This window comes from Callorhinchus milii, unplaced genomic scaffold, assembly GCF_018977255.1.
Source record: "Callorhinchus milii isolate IMCB2004 unplaced genomic scaffold, IMCB_Cmil_1.0 Scaffold4, whole genome shotgun sequence".
Taxonomy (NCBI): Eukaryota; Metazoa; Chordata; class Chondrichthyes; order Chimaeriformes; family Callorhinchidae; genus Callorhinchus; species Callorhinchus milii.
In genome coordinates, this window is record NW_024704745.1 from 65949947 (window position 1) to 65965901 (window position 15955).

The 15955-nt window shown below is 40.8% G+C and overlaps 1 protein-coding gene across 2 annotated transcripts in view; it reads right to left on the reverse strand.

The window, feature by feature from the left end:
* LOC103186508 (rho GTPase-activating protein 20) overlaps positions 1-15955 on the reverse strand; it is a 63593-nt gene that overhangs the window by 19351 nt on the left and 28287 nt on the right. For both annotated transcript variants that reach the window (XM_007905607.2, XM_007905605.2), the window contains exons 4-8: positions 14625-14774; positions 12791-12832; positions 11898-11982; positions 8356-8433; positions 7060-7126 (exon numbers count right to left, since the gene is read on the reverse strand). In XM_007905607.2, coding sequence (XP_007903798.2) covers positions 7060-7126; positions 8356-8433; positions 11898-11982; positions 12791-12832; positions 14625-14774 — 422 coding nt within the window. The remainder of the gene's footprint in view (positions 1-7059; positions 7127-8355; positions 8434-11897; positions 11983-12790; positions 12833-14624; positions 14775-15955) is intronic.

Sequence of the window (15955 nt, forward strand, 5' to 3'; positions counted from 1 at the left end):
TGGTGTGTGTTCCTCTATTCCAGATGTGGAATTGGAGAGTAGAACTGGTATTGAGTGGGTTCAAAAAAACACTGAACTTCAAAGCAATAAAAATAAACTGTTTAGTGGAATCAGTTTATTAATAATTCAGGTAATAGAGTCACAGTGTAAACCCCAGCCTCGCTCCTGTGCAAATTCTGCTCCCAGCTGAAAAATATTTGTTTGCATTGGAGGTGGAGAGCGAGGTGGGTGTGGGAAGTCTATAGAAACTCTTAAGTGCACCCTGTTTGTTTTCTAAGTCTTCACATTTCAAAATAAATGATAAGGAATAAAGTATTTCTGTACAAAGCATTGGACTTGTGTACATTTGCCACCGAGTAAGTCAGAACCAGTTTAAATGCTCAGTGACTAGGATAGTTCACACACTGCAAATTATGTTACTCGCACTATATGTGATATCTTTGAAAAGTATGTGCATTCATTCTCTTTTCAGATCTCTCTTGTGAATAAATGCTGGACCCTGAGAGAAACCTGAAGATCCTTCACAGAGTAGCACTCTAGAAGTGAGCACATCAGCCTGGGGACATCACTGCAAAGCTGGCTGTTGATGATTGTCGAGGTTAATGGAAATGTTTCAGGGTGAAGAGTAACTGTCTTTTCACCAAGAGGTCAATGACAAAATAAAACCTGGGTCATTAACCAGGTCAGTTAACTCACTGTCCATCTTGAGCATCAGGCTTCACAGATGCATTTTGCATCAGTAGAAATGAGTTTCTTGGTATCCTTTTGTAGCTAAATGTTCTCTCCATGATCGTTGTAATTACACTATGCAGCTCTGTTAAGGCCACTGGTTCTCCTGTGCCTTAACTGTAGACATTTGTGTGTGCTTCAGAGTAACAATTCTCTGTTTTCCAAATTTGCTCCATGCGTTGTTGTCACGTAATGTTCAAAAGTATTTCTCTGCCAGAAAACATTCTTCTTGTGTTACATGTAAAGTTTATTTGATCACGAGTGTATACAATCTCTTTGAAGCATAGCATAGCTCCCTGACCACAATTCTCTGTGTTGGTCACAGACCAATCTATTGCCATGTCATTTATATAGGTCAATAAATCTGTATGATAATAATATAATAATCCTTGCATTTGATATAGCGCTTTTCACGTCTTTGAGACGTCCTAAAGCGTTTTACAGAATATACTGTAAAGTGAATTGACTGTATATTTTGTGGGCGAAAAGCGGCGGCCAATTGCACACAGCAGTGTCACACAAACAGTTGTGGATTAAAGTGACCAAATTTTTTGGGGGAGGGATTATTACCCTCAGAAAGCGATCCACAATCAACTAACAACCGGCTTCCTACTTACTGCTAGGTAACTAGAGGCACGTGGAGTAAAGATACTTGCCTAAGGTTTCACACTGCTCAGAAATCAAACTCAGGTCCTCTCGCTTGCGAGGTGAGCGCGGCAACCACTATGCTACAGGACTCCTAGACACACTCTTGCACATTAACACACATTTGTGCACATTTCTCATCTGAAGGACAGGTCCTCTGACAATGCAGTGTTCCCCCGGCATCAGCCAAGGCTGTGGCAGTTCAAAGTCCCGACATGGGGCTTGAATCCAGAACCTTCTGACTCAAAGGCAAGAATACTATCAACTAAGCCGGGCTCACACATATTTATGAATTTATCATTATTAATAAATGAAGGTCTCTATAGCATTCTGAAGGCGAGCATTGCCAATCTATTCATTACATGTTTAAAATGGGAAATTTCTTAGGTCAGAAAAAGAATGCTATTAGTAAATGGTACTTAATAGACAAACACAGAAGAAATGTACGCTCTGCCACATCAGATACGACAATAATAATCCTATATAACACACTTCAATGTTAATCTTGTGAAGAGAAATTGCCAAAGCTGGGAATGTATACACTGGATAAGAATTGATTTAAGAGGATAATGATTTTATTATTCGTTATTATTATCTAATAATAAACAACAACAAGCATTTTTATATCGTCTCTCACACAGGGTAGCATTTCAGAGCGATTGACAATGGTGGAGCATGACACCCAGCCAGGGGGAGGTGACAGTAGACACGGTCGAAGAGGAAGTTGGGGAAGGAAGGGGCAAGGCCGAGGGATAGAGGAAGAGTTTCTGGGCTAGTGGCTGAAAGCGCAGCCACCAATGGCCAAAGCCAGTTGAGCAGAGGCAGTGGGTTGTGGGGATAAATAGGTCGGAGAAGTAGGCGGATGCCAGGGCATGAAGGGATTTGAAAATGAGTGTGAGGATCTTGAAATCGATCTGATCGGCAAAAGGGAGCCAGTTGAGACTGGCTAGTGCTGGTGTGATGGGGTACGGAGTTTAGTGCAAATGACTATGCGGGTGGCGGAGTTTGGGATCGTGTGCTCGGTGGAGCTGGGGTTACGCACCGGTTTGGCAAGTGTGAGGGGTAGACCAGAGAGATTGAGGAGGTCAGGATGGAAGTCGTTGACGGGAGCCAATGAGTATGGCTTCCGTCTTGTCAACATTTAGTTGTAGGAAGTTTTCGCTTCTCCAGACTAGCCGAGAGAACATCGGCAGAGCTGGAGTTCAGGCTGAACTTCAGGCTAGATTATGTACCCAACCTGGCTCTAATATCCTCTTGAAAAATTACCCAAGAAGAAATGGTTTGAAACTCAAAAGGATAGGTTCATAAATTAGAACTCTGGTACAGTGAAATTACTACACAAAGCTGAGGTGATGAGGCAAACATTGACATAGTCTCCATCCAAAACAAGAACAATGATTGTGTCTCCCTTTGTTGTTATTGGAACTACATGAGCTGGGGGGAGGAGGTCCCAGCTTGCAGACGACAAGTTAAATTGAGGTCCCATCTGCCTGTTCAGGTGGATGTTAAAAGATCCTGTAATACGATTTAAAAAGAGACAGGAATTTCTCCCAGTATCTGAGCTGAGAATTCCTGAGAATTAAAACTAAACTGGTCGCTCACTTCATGGCTGATTATGAGCATTACTGTGTGCAAACTGGCTGCCACGTTCCCCTACAAAATATGTGGTTACTACGCTTTACAGTAAATCCTATGAATCGTTTTGAGACGTGAAAGGTGCTATATTAGCTGCAAGCACAGAATATTATTATTCCATCAACCAAAGGTTTCATTGCAGGAAATTGCTGGCTGTAACAAGGAGTATGTAGTCATAAAAGAGAGGGCCAAGCTCTTCAATTAAACAGTCATATTTCCAAAGATAGTTCCAAATCAATGTAAGACCAGTTCTTTTTCTTGAAGTAACTTGGCCTCATCTTTTATGGCTGCACACTTACTTTTACCTCAGTCAGCAATTTCTTACAAGGCAACCTTTGGTACATGATATCCCTGCACCTACAGGATATGTCCCAGGCATTCCTTCTGTAGATACACAGAGGCATCTTTCTTCTGAGCTTGCACTCTCACTTCCTCTTTGAAAACAGTTTCAGTTCTACATACTCTCAATCCCCTTCATTCGCACAACTTCTCAAAAAAAAACAAATACCTTGCGGATGCATCTTAGTATCAATTGGTATCATTTTGCCGCCCCAGAAATTCAATAGGCCCGTATCCAAAATGTCAGATGCCTCCTTGTAGCTAATAAAAATAATGCACATATTTTCTCACTCACTTATTTTAGAAAGTTGAAGTAATTTAAGCTAGGTGTAAATATCCCTTTGGCAGCACTGTAGCCTGGTCAGTTAAGAACATAAGAATTTGCTAGGTGTAACAAGACCCAGGTCCATCTAGTTCACCTTCCATCATCCTGGCAATTGGTTGACATGTCGTGCCCCAAGCTATATACTGTATCCCGAGATATTATTTTGTAGCAGAAATCTACGTAATTTATGCTTTGTTCAACAGGAGGTTTAGTGTGTCTTCTATCATTGTGTTGCTGCTGGCTAACTATCTGACCATACAATGTTTCGCACATCAACTTGGCACCTTTTTTTTTAGCTGGAAAAAACTGATTCAGTCCAAACAACTGGAAAATGTTCTGACGAAGGGTCGTGGACCCGAAACGTTGACTCACTTTCCTTTCTCCATAGATTCTGCCTGACCTGCTGAGTTTTCCCAGCTCTCTCTGTTTTTGTTTCAGATTCCAGCATCCACAGTATTTTGTGTTTTGAACTGGAAAATGTTCTTCATTAAAAAAGACGTGTGCATCCTAAATGGAGCATCTCTGAGCAAAATAGAGCTTGGCTCACTTGTTGATGTTATACACTAAGAATTTCACAATAACAAATTGCATTTACAAAGTGGCCTTCACACAGGATAGCATGTTGGAGGATGGCACATTGACAGAGTTAGATGCCAAACAAGGGAGAAAGGGAAAGAAGCAGGTGATCACAGAAGCTGTTGAAGAGGTAGGTCCTAAATTGGGGTTTAAAGATAAAGCTTTAAAGATTTAAAGATTGGGGTTTAAAGATAGATAGAGGGGAGGATGCAGAGGTAGATAAAGGGAATGAGGCAGGGAGTTCCAGTGATCATGGTTATAGCACCCTTCACATAGGATAACATATTGAAGTATTTCACTGGGACAGTGAAATTAGCAGATTTCCTAACTTTCAACAACTTTATTGCAGATCTCACCTGATCTTTGGCAAAAGTTGGGTCCCACTAGGTGCCTAAAGGTTGTTTTAACATTTTGCCATCCAGTTTATAATTGCTCTTTACATCTTTCAACGACATCAGATTCAACTGCGGGGAGCTTTTATTTCACTTGACTGTGCAGCACAAAATTAATTCTTTACTGTCGCTTTGATCTTCTGGATGATGACATTTGTCTTTAGTGTATTCGAGTTTTTTGGCATTGATTATTAATTTAGATGTAACTGACGTTTTGTGCTGTATCTTCTGCATCATCTCATTGTACCTTGGCTTTGGTTCGGATGGGCAGTTAGATGTGTTTTTATGAGATATCGTTATTCATTAAGATCTAAAAGCCTGTCCAAGGTCTCATGGATATTTTTACCCTCTTGATTCCAATAACTTCTTCAGCAGAGTTTCTCAGACTTGGCCGTCAGCTCAACTCTGTCATACTGCAACCACAGGAAATTTATTCCTACTGCTATCTGTACAACTGCTGGGTTTTAGAATATTTCCAGGTGAAGTCCATCTTCCTCACAGAACTGAAGCATAGATAGTGTTTACTCAGTAAAGGTTTGTGGTCACGACTACTGTCCAATCTGCAGTGCTCATTGACAATGGTATATACTGCGTGGCATACTAGCATACTGCGCACAGTCAAATTATTAGATTCATAATTTTTCGTGCTGAAGACGTGAATAGGAAAGCACTATTCTCCTTTGTGGGTTCATTTTAGAGCTGAACTGGCCCCAACAGAATGTTGGAATCGAGCTCGTCCTCTATGACAGTCTCAGTAGTCCAGTTCCTGAGCCAGGCAGGTCTGCAGTATTCCAGGGCACTGCTTGTAGCAGCACAGCCAGCCTGGCTCATCAGCAGGACTTGGAAGGTCAGACCAGTCACTGCGAGTAAGGAATCCTCCCATTCAGCTCCTGTTAACCCTGTAAGCCCTAATGGATAGGGTGGTCCTAGCTGGACAAGCTGAGGAAAAGCTGAGGAAAAGCTTGCCAGATAGTGTTATATATGGCAAGCTATGCGGTTTTAGCTGATTATACTCCAGCAGTACCCCCAACACACACTCTGGGGTCCCAAGCCTTGGCTCCTGCCAACCTGCACCAAATATTTTTTGGAATTAGGATGGATGTGTCCCTCCAGGGAGAAAATTACTAAAATTATTAAAATTAGAAAAGTTTCCCGGGATCCATTACTGTAAAGCACTCTAAGAAGCGGTCCAGCGTAGAGGGCGCTATATAAATCCAAGTTGTTGTTGTTGAAAATGCGCATTCCAACAGTCTCTCTCTGGAATTTTCACATGGCAACGGGATGCATGGAATTCTCAGCTTGGTTTGGATACTCTTCAGCATGGTGACGGGTTTCTGCATGTGTCAGACACTCGGCTGACAAAAAACATGGGAATTTTTCTTGTACTGTCGTCATCCAAGTTGCCATGAACATAGTTTCCCAAGATCTGGTTTCCAGATGAAAAAATTGTAAACCAACATCATTGCTGACAGTGATATCCAATATAGAACCATAGAAATGTACAGTGCAGAAGGAGGCAATTTGGCCAATATGTTTGTGCCAATTCTCTGAAAGAGTTATCCTTTTATTTCCCTTCTCCTGCCTTTTCCCATATCCTTTTGCATTTCTCCTTTTCAAATATTTATCTAATTCAATCTTAAAATGTAATATTTTAGCTTCCAGGTAGGGTGTGACTAAAAAAGATAGGAAATGACTGAATATTAATACAGATTTCAATATAGTTGGTTCATAATAAATGCAACTGATTCCTTAGATATATTCTTAATGGAAAACAATGCAGATTGTATTTTGTAAAAACAATACTGTTATTTCTAGCATCACTTTATCATAACGTTATTATACTAAGAAGCTAAATTCTGTTTGTAACGATTATGAGTACTGTATAATGACAATATATGCAATCACACATCATGATTTCATTCTATAAATACACAAAGGAGACTGTAAAAAGATATCTGGGCAATAATGTACAAGGTCTCACTGCACCACAGAGAGATTTTATTACTAGTGTGCACTACAACAACAACAACAACAACAACAAGATTCCATTTATAGAGCGCCTTTCACCTCGGGAGGACGTCCCAAGGCGCTACTTTATGAGATATTGTGGAATAACACCTTCAACATAAATTATTTATTTTGGAATGATTAAAACAATGGTACTACAAGGTAGATTTTGTGGTATTTCATAACTTTATTTCTGTATTAAGAAATCCGAATGGTGAAGTGTGTTATTCACCAGAAGCTCAAGGAAACCCCTCTCTGAATGTAGATTGATTTTAAGCAGCAGTCAGTATCACAGACAGAATGTCTTCAATAAGAAACGCCATTAAGAAACGTTGCAAAATTATCGACCCATCATTTTCCGATGCTCTGTAGACTGGATAAACAAATCTTTTAAACAATTCTGTAACTTACCAATCAGAGGGTAGGGGGCATCCTCTTTGCCAGAGTTGACCCAAAGCTGATAATCTTTAGTGCTGCCCTATATGGTAAGAGCCAAGTAAAATATAATCAGTACAGCAGAGATACTAAGAATGAAGGTGAACTGTAGATGGGGGAAATAGCAAGCAGTCTATATCTACAATGAGTTGGAAAAAATAGAAACAGCTTTAAAGAGCTGACCAAGACCAGACTGCACTTAGTAACCAGTAGAGAGAACAAAGCATTCCGAACTTAACCCTCTGTGGCAGTCTCAGATATCTGGCCTGTGTGGTTCATCCATCCTGTATATTAGTTAATAATTCTACTTGCTTTGCTTACTATTTGTTTTAAAATATGAATAATGGATGCCCACTATCCCAAGGTTTTGACATTCTTTCCCATGGTAATTATGCACCATGTGCAAACCATGCATCAAATACCATTTTCTAAGCTTGGACTTGATTATATGCAGAATATAATACAGGTACCCTTAATTTAAGTAATAACCAATCCTTTTCATTGTGTATAGAGTGATACGACATGGAAACAGGCCATTCAGACCAACTTGTCTGTGCCCAACGAGCCTCCACCCCTCCTAATCCCCCCATTCCTTTCTCCCTCATGTGTGCATCATGTTTTTTTCTTAAATATATTAATGCTATTTGCTTCAACCACAGCTTCCAGCAGAGAATACCACATCCTCACCACCCACAGTTTTGCTTGTTACAAAATTAAGGGTGCCTGTGATTTCCTCTGTACACATACATTTATACTTGGGTTGCAACTGGCATATAATATATCCAAAGGCAGACACAATATATCTTGTTGTTTTTGGATCCATAATTTTTTTGCTTAAGTCAGCTCCCACTACAAGAGCGCTCATATTTGATGTGCAACAGAGCAGCAGATATCATAGGATGATAACCTGTGTTTAAAGCTCTTTTTAATAATATATTTAACTCTGAATCTTGGATGACATTCTCACAAATTTACAACCCCTGAAATCTTTCTCAACTCAAAAGTATTTGACCGTCCAAAGACCGTCCATAAAAACGGATGAGAATAGGTTTTGATTTACTCTCCTTGGTTAATGAAGGTTTTGAATTATAGAGCCACCAGTTATATATTTATCATATTTAGTCATGATTCATTTCTAATAATAAAACCCTGATGTGAGTTTGGAGGACTCTTTACGGACTTGGACAGCTCTGAAGATTGGGGTAACTATAAATAGACCGAAGAATTAATTAAGTAACAACGCGGAAAAAACACAGTTATGAACCAACTTACTGTGATTGCAAACTGCTGAAGTGCCATGGCAACAACATCATTCGCAGTGTCTGTGTTGTTCACAGTTAGAACTTTTGACTGAAAGAGATAAGAAGGGGGGAAATCGTATTATCGGAGGGTAATTAAAATCTATAGATGCCTCCATAAAAAGACCTTGGCAGGGAACTCAGACTGTTTTATGTCCAAAGTCAAACTTGTAAGGGCAGCGGGTTCTGAATATGAACTTAGGCTTGTTGCTACAGATAAGCTTTTTTGACCTTGCTGTTGTAGTTCAGATCTGGAGTTAATTTTTTTTTGTTGACTCTTTTGGCTAGTTTCAGCCATGTTGTAAATATCTAGTATGAAATTAGTTACATTAGTCAGGGTTTTGCTGTGACAACAACGACTTGTATAGCACCCCTCATGGAGGGGGTAGCGTCCCAGAGCGCTTCACAGTGGCAGAGCATAACGCTGGGCAGGCTGTAAGCACGGTCGAAGAGGCGCGGCCTTAAGATGGGGAAAGAGGGGCCAAGGCAGAGGAACAGAGGGAGAAGAGCTTCGGGTGTAGTGGCTGAAAGTGCGGCCACTGATGGTGGAACGAGGGACAAGCAGAAGGCTGGAGCCGCCACGTGTGAATAGACTGGAAACACTGTCAAAACTCACAAATGAATAATGACACTGGAAGCTGCCTGTCACATGTGGGACACAGTGCTCACGGTAGGAAAAAGCGGTCAAATGTTTCTACTTTTGACTATAGGGAAGATGTTATTTTCCTAAATCCTTTTATAACATGTTCATTCAGTGATTTCTCATCAATTCTGTGAAGAAAACAGCACTAACCACAAAAGCTGGCAGAAAGGATCTTTTTTTAAAAAAAAATCAAGTCAACTTTCAAACCTGGCACATCCTTTGAATAAATCAGTTTGGAATAACACGCATTCCTAAATACATCAAAGGAGATTTTACCAATATTGTACATTTATGTGAAAGCAGCTCACAGAGCACAAAGCTGGTCATTTCAGTGACCACACAACAATAACAACAACAACAACATTACTGGGCCCAAAGGGAGAATAAATCCAGAAATTAAAGAGGATAATCTGGCGTTATGATTTCTCTTCCACAGATTGTAGGAAGCTTGTATATTTTAAGTCCTATAAGTGTTTCGGTCAATTTTATATTAAAAAAACCCAGATCTACTAATAATTTATTTTGTTCCCATCTCACTTCCCTGTACAGTGTAGGGCAGGGAGGGGAGGGGTAGGAAGGTGGCCGAAGGTGCGGTCGAGGAGGAAGGTCTTGAGACATGCCTTGAAGGAGGCAAGGGAGGGAGCGAAGGGAAGGGACTGTGGGATGGAATTCCAAAGGTGGGGGCAGAGGGGCTCTAGGTACAAAGGCTCACACCACCGTCATGTTCTTTCTCTGTCTTTCACCTTATGCTCTGGGCAAGAACAAGTACACTGTGACTTTGTGCTTAATGACAGGGAAATTTCTTGGGGGTTCAGTGTAATGTGCTAACTCCAGCTGTTAAGTGAAAGAGGGCACATTCAATAGCTAACAATTGAAGTGCAATACTTTCATATGTATTTTCTGCACAGGGTCCAAGACTAGGTGAGCAGGAGTGAGTTTAGGTGAAAGTGCGGCTTTTGCTTCCCTGATCGATGCAATGAAGCTGACGAAAACTAGCTTGGAGGGATTGTGATTGTTGGTTCACAGTGACAGCAGAAAGAAACCTAAAGGTACATTATCATCAGACCCACAGGTCTGAAATCTGGCAGCCGCAGACTTCCTCAAACCTCCCACTGAAAGGAACCTAGGGAACTGTGCTGCAGAAACGGCACAGTTACCAGAATGAGTCCTTTTAATTTTAGTTGAGAACTGGGAAACTTCACTCATTACGGTTTCTTTTTAAAGCTTGCAAAATGTGTCACAAGATATTTTACTAGACAACAATGTCCCTTTAATTATCATTGTGCCAAGTTCTGATGCTGTTATGGAGCTGGATTTTCATTTGTGTCAGGCTATATTGGGGTGGGAGGGGGGAAGGGGGAGTCCAAGCAATGGGTTAAAAGAAAACGTGAACCAAAGTTTCACTGCTGCTGAATCCTGGCAGCTGAGCCATGCAATAGCGATCACCACTATTCAGCTTGTCTGTCTGATGCTGCTCGGATAAGATAGAATTAGTGAAGCACTCAGAACACTGGATGTTTGAGCTTTTATTGATTACCCTCCAGAGCAAAGAAGCAGGATGTGTTCCTCTCACGGCTTAATAGGTTTTGCATTACAGACAATTCAATAACTAATTAAAGGAACAGTTTTTTTTAAATTGTTTACTTGTGGTCGAGCCCTCGGGCTGCATCGCACATGCAGAGGCTCAATAGGACAGTATGTCTAGCTGTGGCCTATATAGGGAACACTTAGGAGTTCCGAAATATACGACTACCACATTTGTCACACATATAATTATCAGTGGTCCTCAAGGATTCAAACACCTCAACCATTTAATTGTGTCTGTAAGTTGAGACCAGTTAATAATAGCAGACAATTGAGAAATGCAAATTGATAGGCTGTTAAATTGGTGAATCTGATACTACACTTGAGGCTCCTCAGTTAGTTCCTGAACACGCTTCCCTGGTTGTCTGCAAGGTGTATATTTATGTTGACATAAGGAAACAGTTGTCCTCACACTGTTTGCTGTATTGTTTCATTGCCAGGTGCTATCAAGATAAAAGGGCATTTTGTATCAAATGTAGGAAAGGCTATTGCCACCTCCAATTTATGGTCTAATCTCCAATATTTTGCAACGTGGGTATTTGTGATTTTTAAATTCTGGCAAAGTATGAAAATAGTTCTCTGAGCTACATCCCATCTCCTCACAGCTGTTTGTTCTCATCCCCAGCCATATTTAATCGGTCTTGCGCTTACCTGCCCATACCCTCCGTTCCTCTGGCTCCGGTCTGCTCCACATCCTCCGCCCCAACCGCCCTACCATCGGTGGCCGGGCCTTCAGCCTCTCAGCCCCTAGGCTCTGGAACTCTATCCCCCAGTGCCTTCGCCGCCTCCTCCCTTTCCTCCTTCAAGGCCGGTCTCCAGACCTTTCTCTTTGACCGTGCCTTCAGCTCCCCTCTCGACTCTCTACCCCCTCCTCGCTCCCTCCCTTCCCTCCCCTCACCCTGACCATTTCCCCCCAATGCTTGGGTCTTGACCCAACTGTACAGCGCCTTGGGACGTCCTCCCGACGTGAAAGGCGCTCTATAAATGGAATCTTGTTGTTGTTGTTTTGTAAATAGAATATTGCAAGAATGAACAAAAAACACAAGTCACAATTAGCAGTTCCCAGGTCTTTTAGGAATATTGCCTTTTGGACTGAATGTTCAGGGCCTAGAAATAGTTACTCGTCGTTTTAAACTGATAGGCTTAGACATGATTTTAGACTATTTTCTTATCAAGAAAGTCTTTGAAATCTCTCTTTTTACTCTCTTAGCCACAATCTTGAATTCATGCTCAATTCTCCTTGCATCCCCACCAGGGGAAAACGATTTTCACGATTAACTGATACTTACATGTGCACAACTTCCAACATTTCTGGTAATGATCTTTAACGGAGTGCTTTTGAATTGCTGCTTTTCTTTCTCTTGTTTAATGAATCTGAAAAATCAGGAGAAAAACGATGAGTAACTATTATCATTATTACATCTCCTGATTTTCACCCCAACATAAATTATTTTTTCAGCCATCTCACTGACATAAAAAGCTTCAGGGGAATGATAATCACCAAAAACCCTTGATATGTAAACCGTGCACCTTCTAAACTCAGTACAATCTGGGATCCAAATATCTTAAATTTCCTCTGCTTTCCTGCTACTTCAGTACACAAGAAATCCACTCACAAAATACATTTATTAATTTTTACATTTGAAAAAAAAAAGCAATCACTAACCGTGAAAGTGGAGTATGTATTAAAAACCAAATAGGAATACTCTGCACAGTATATATATATATTTAAAACAATGCTTCCTTTCTCTCAAAGCTCCTCTTTCCAGTAGGCAATCCATTTATGACATTCAGAGCCACCACTTACTAGAGCAATATCAATGTCGTTGATTTCCCCGCCCAATCCCCCACCTCACTCTCTCTCATACACAAAGGCTCCCAGTTGTAGCCAAGATCCGAGGAATAATAACAATCCTTGCATTTAATACAGCGTCTTTCACATCGGGAGGACGGCTCAAAGTACTTCACGGAATTTATTGTAACGTGCAGTGACTGTGTATTTTGTAGGTGAACACAGCAGCCAATTTGTGCACAATGTCTCACAAACACAGCTTGAAACAAATCACAAGTTTTCCTGGAAACGGTTGGACTGTGATGTGGTCCATAGTTTGTGAAATCGAAAGATAATTAATCCATTTATATTGGCACACCACACACCAAACAAACAAACTGCAGCCATTACCTTTGCAGGAATGAAAGCCATTTTTCTTTCTGTTCTGTCGTACTGTAACAACAGAAGTAAAATCAGATCAATAAGATGCACAGAAAGTGAGTAATACACAAGTAATAAATCAGAGAAAGTTTATTGCACAAACAGCCCATCACATCTGTGCTGGTGCTAGCTTTCCCCCAGATGTATCTACTCTAATCCCACCCCTTCCTCTTTCCCCATGATCAGCAGGAATCGTTTATCGTTATTTGTTATTTATCCTACCAAATACATTCATAATTATGAAAGCTCTATTAGATACTTGTTAACTCTCTCTGATCATGTTTTCTGGATTCCCCACATAACTAAAACCTCTCATTCCTGGCACTGTCGGACTGAGGAAGAGGAGACTGTACACAGTCTGAAGGAGCACACTAGAGACACACCGAGAGTCAATGTTAAATGCTCTGAGAGAATTGACTCTTATGAAAACCTTATTAAACATAGTTGACAAAGAAGTTTATGCGTTTCAGCTGTTTTCCCACTAGAAATATTTGGGATTAATTACACTTAGCTAAACAGACACTTGGCAGTGTGATGTAGCGCAAAGGGTTGGTTTATACTGGTTTATAACACCGTAGGATGCAATTAGATGTGATATAAATCACTCCTTTGAACAAATGTGTGTCCTGTATTGCTGTCTATTCATTGAATTATGGTTCCTCATTGACCTGCAAATTTTCCTCTTTTTTAACTAAAAAACCATTTATTTCCCAGCATTGCTTGATGTATACAACCTGCTTAGTTGTTTAAAGTTGTCCTAAACTGGGGTCTAAAATCTTACATTCACAAATAACAACAACAACAGGGTTGTATAAAGCTCCATTTATGTAGAACAGGGTCTTGGTGTTCCTCAGTGATGGAGTTGATCACCAAACAAGGGGAGGTGGACACAGGATTGGATTTGACCAAATTGGATTGCAAGTAACTCAACTAATGCGGTTTGCAAATATCACATTTTAGATCCCATTATAAGAGCAGGAATTTGAAGCTGGTTGATGGACATAAAGGTGTATATCCTTTTGATTATTTTCACATAATCCTATGGGGGGGGGGGTGGAGGAAAGTTGGGTTAAGTTAACTCCATAGTCTCTTAATGAAAGTGGACATGAATTCTGTATGTGTAGTGAATTAGGTAATTGATATCTGAGCCAGGCAGTTCACAGTATTCCAGCAAGGGGAATGATGATTGACTCCTCATCAATGAGATGTAGAAGGGAAGAAACATCATTGGGAGATGGGAATTGTTCCCATTTGGCTCTTGTAAACCCTGCAAGCCAGAGTCTGGCAGAGTGGTCCGAGCAGCACAAGCAGCTAAAAGCATACCAGTGCCATGTTCTAATTGGTGTGCAATTTTAGCTCATTCAATTCCAGTCCAACAGTACCACCGATATACACACTTTGAGGGTCCTTAATACCTCAACATCTAACAACCTGCGCTGTGTTCTCTAGGTACAGATTAAGCAAAAGCAGGCATTGTTTTCTCTTTCTCCCATGGGAGAGATTGTGTACAGTTGAACTCACAAACAAAACTTAACTGTGAGCACTAAGTGGCTGGAATTGGAGGCTCTTAAGCATGACGTGTGTTAAACTCCCAGCTGACAAATAAAAAACAATGCTGTTGATTTACACCGCTATAAAGCCAATGAATGTAAGTACTGAACAGCGTGTAGGATAAAATTGTGACTGGAGCGAGAGGCACTGAGACATGTTCAATAAAGTGAAGAGGCTATCATTCAGCTGACCGTCCATTTCTATGACCCCACCAGCTTGATGCCAATGTAGAATCATGGAGCTATATCAGTACCTGAAAGTAGCCACGCAGTTTGTTGTGGGCCAGCCCATAACAAAGGACCTATCCGGGCTTGTGCTTCCCTCACAGACTTCCTCCAAACAGGACGCTGTCCACATCTCACAGATCTGTGCACGGTTCTTCAGCTTGAAATGAGATGCAGATCTGTAGAAAAATACAAATAGGTGAATAGGAAGGTGACATTGGGTTTTTGGGAAGGATGAGATCAAACGGGCTAAAGATCCTTCGTTATACAAACTCGTCGTGTGATCTTTGAAGGTCTTTTAATACCATTTCCCCATCTTTCCCACATACCCCTTGGTATCTCCCAAGTGTCTAGTTCATTTTTAAGCATACCATTACTAGGCTGACACATAAAAAATAGAGTGGGGGAACTGGAGGGTTATGTTTCCATAATGCAACACACGTCAGTGTCTTCAGGAGAGGAGGGAAAAAGAGGGCGAAAACTACAATATTATTGTGAATGAGTTACACTGTTTATTAGGAGCTGTGCAAAAGCAAATTTTCCATTACTTTTAATACAAACAGATGGCTAAAACTCAGCTGTGAGTTGGTGTTTAATAATGATTTACTGCTTTGACTTTTCAAAATAGAAGTAAATCGTCAATGCATTTTTCTGTCAAAAAAGCTTATATCTGCTTGTCTTGAGAATGATTTGTTACATTGGCTCAGTGTGTATGTGGGAGAGTGTTGATGCATTGTGCACAGTTTCCACTAAACTTTCCATTTAGTAAGAAGGTAACATAGCCAGAGGAAGGTTTGGATGAACGGCAGTAAACTAAAGCGGAAGAACTGTAGCCAGATCAGAGGATAGTCAATAGCTAGAATGGGCTAATTAGAAAGGTGATTGATCACAAGAGGCATGGCCTCATTTAAGAAGTAGTTTGGTGCTGTAATGGGAAGACATATATTATATATATATTCTATGCAATCTCAGTGTCACCTTGTGTTAATGGATCCAGATAATTATTTACAAACAACAAATTTACACTTATGTAGCTTCTTTCACGTCAGGAGAATATCCCACCTGAGCTGGGGGAGGGTGAGCCGAGGGGAATGGGAGGGGGGGTGCAGTGTGAGATAGTTAACCGAAGGTGTGGTCAAAGAGGAAAGTTTTGAAGGAGGCAAGGTAAGTGATGAGTCGTAGGGACTCCAGGATGGAGTTCCATAGAGTGGGGGCTGAGAGGCTGAAAGCCTGACTGCTGATGGTGGGACAGGTAAGGCAGGGGACGAGAAGCTGATTTATTTCCGGATCATCATTTATTATTGACAGAGTTATTAATTTAGGTCTCGTCTGCCTGGTGATGCAAGTGATCATTAACATT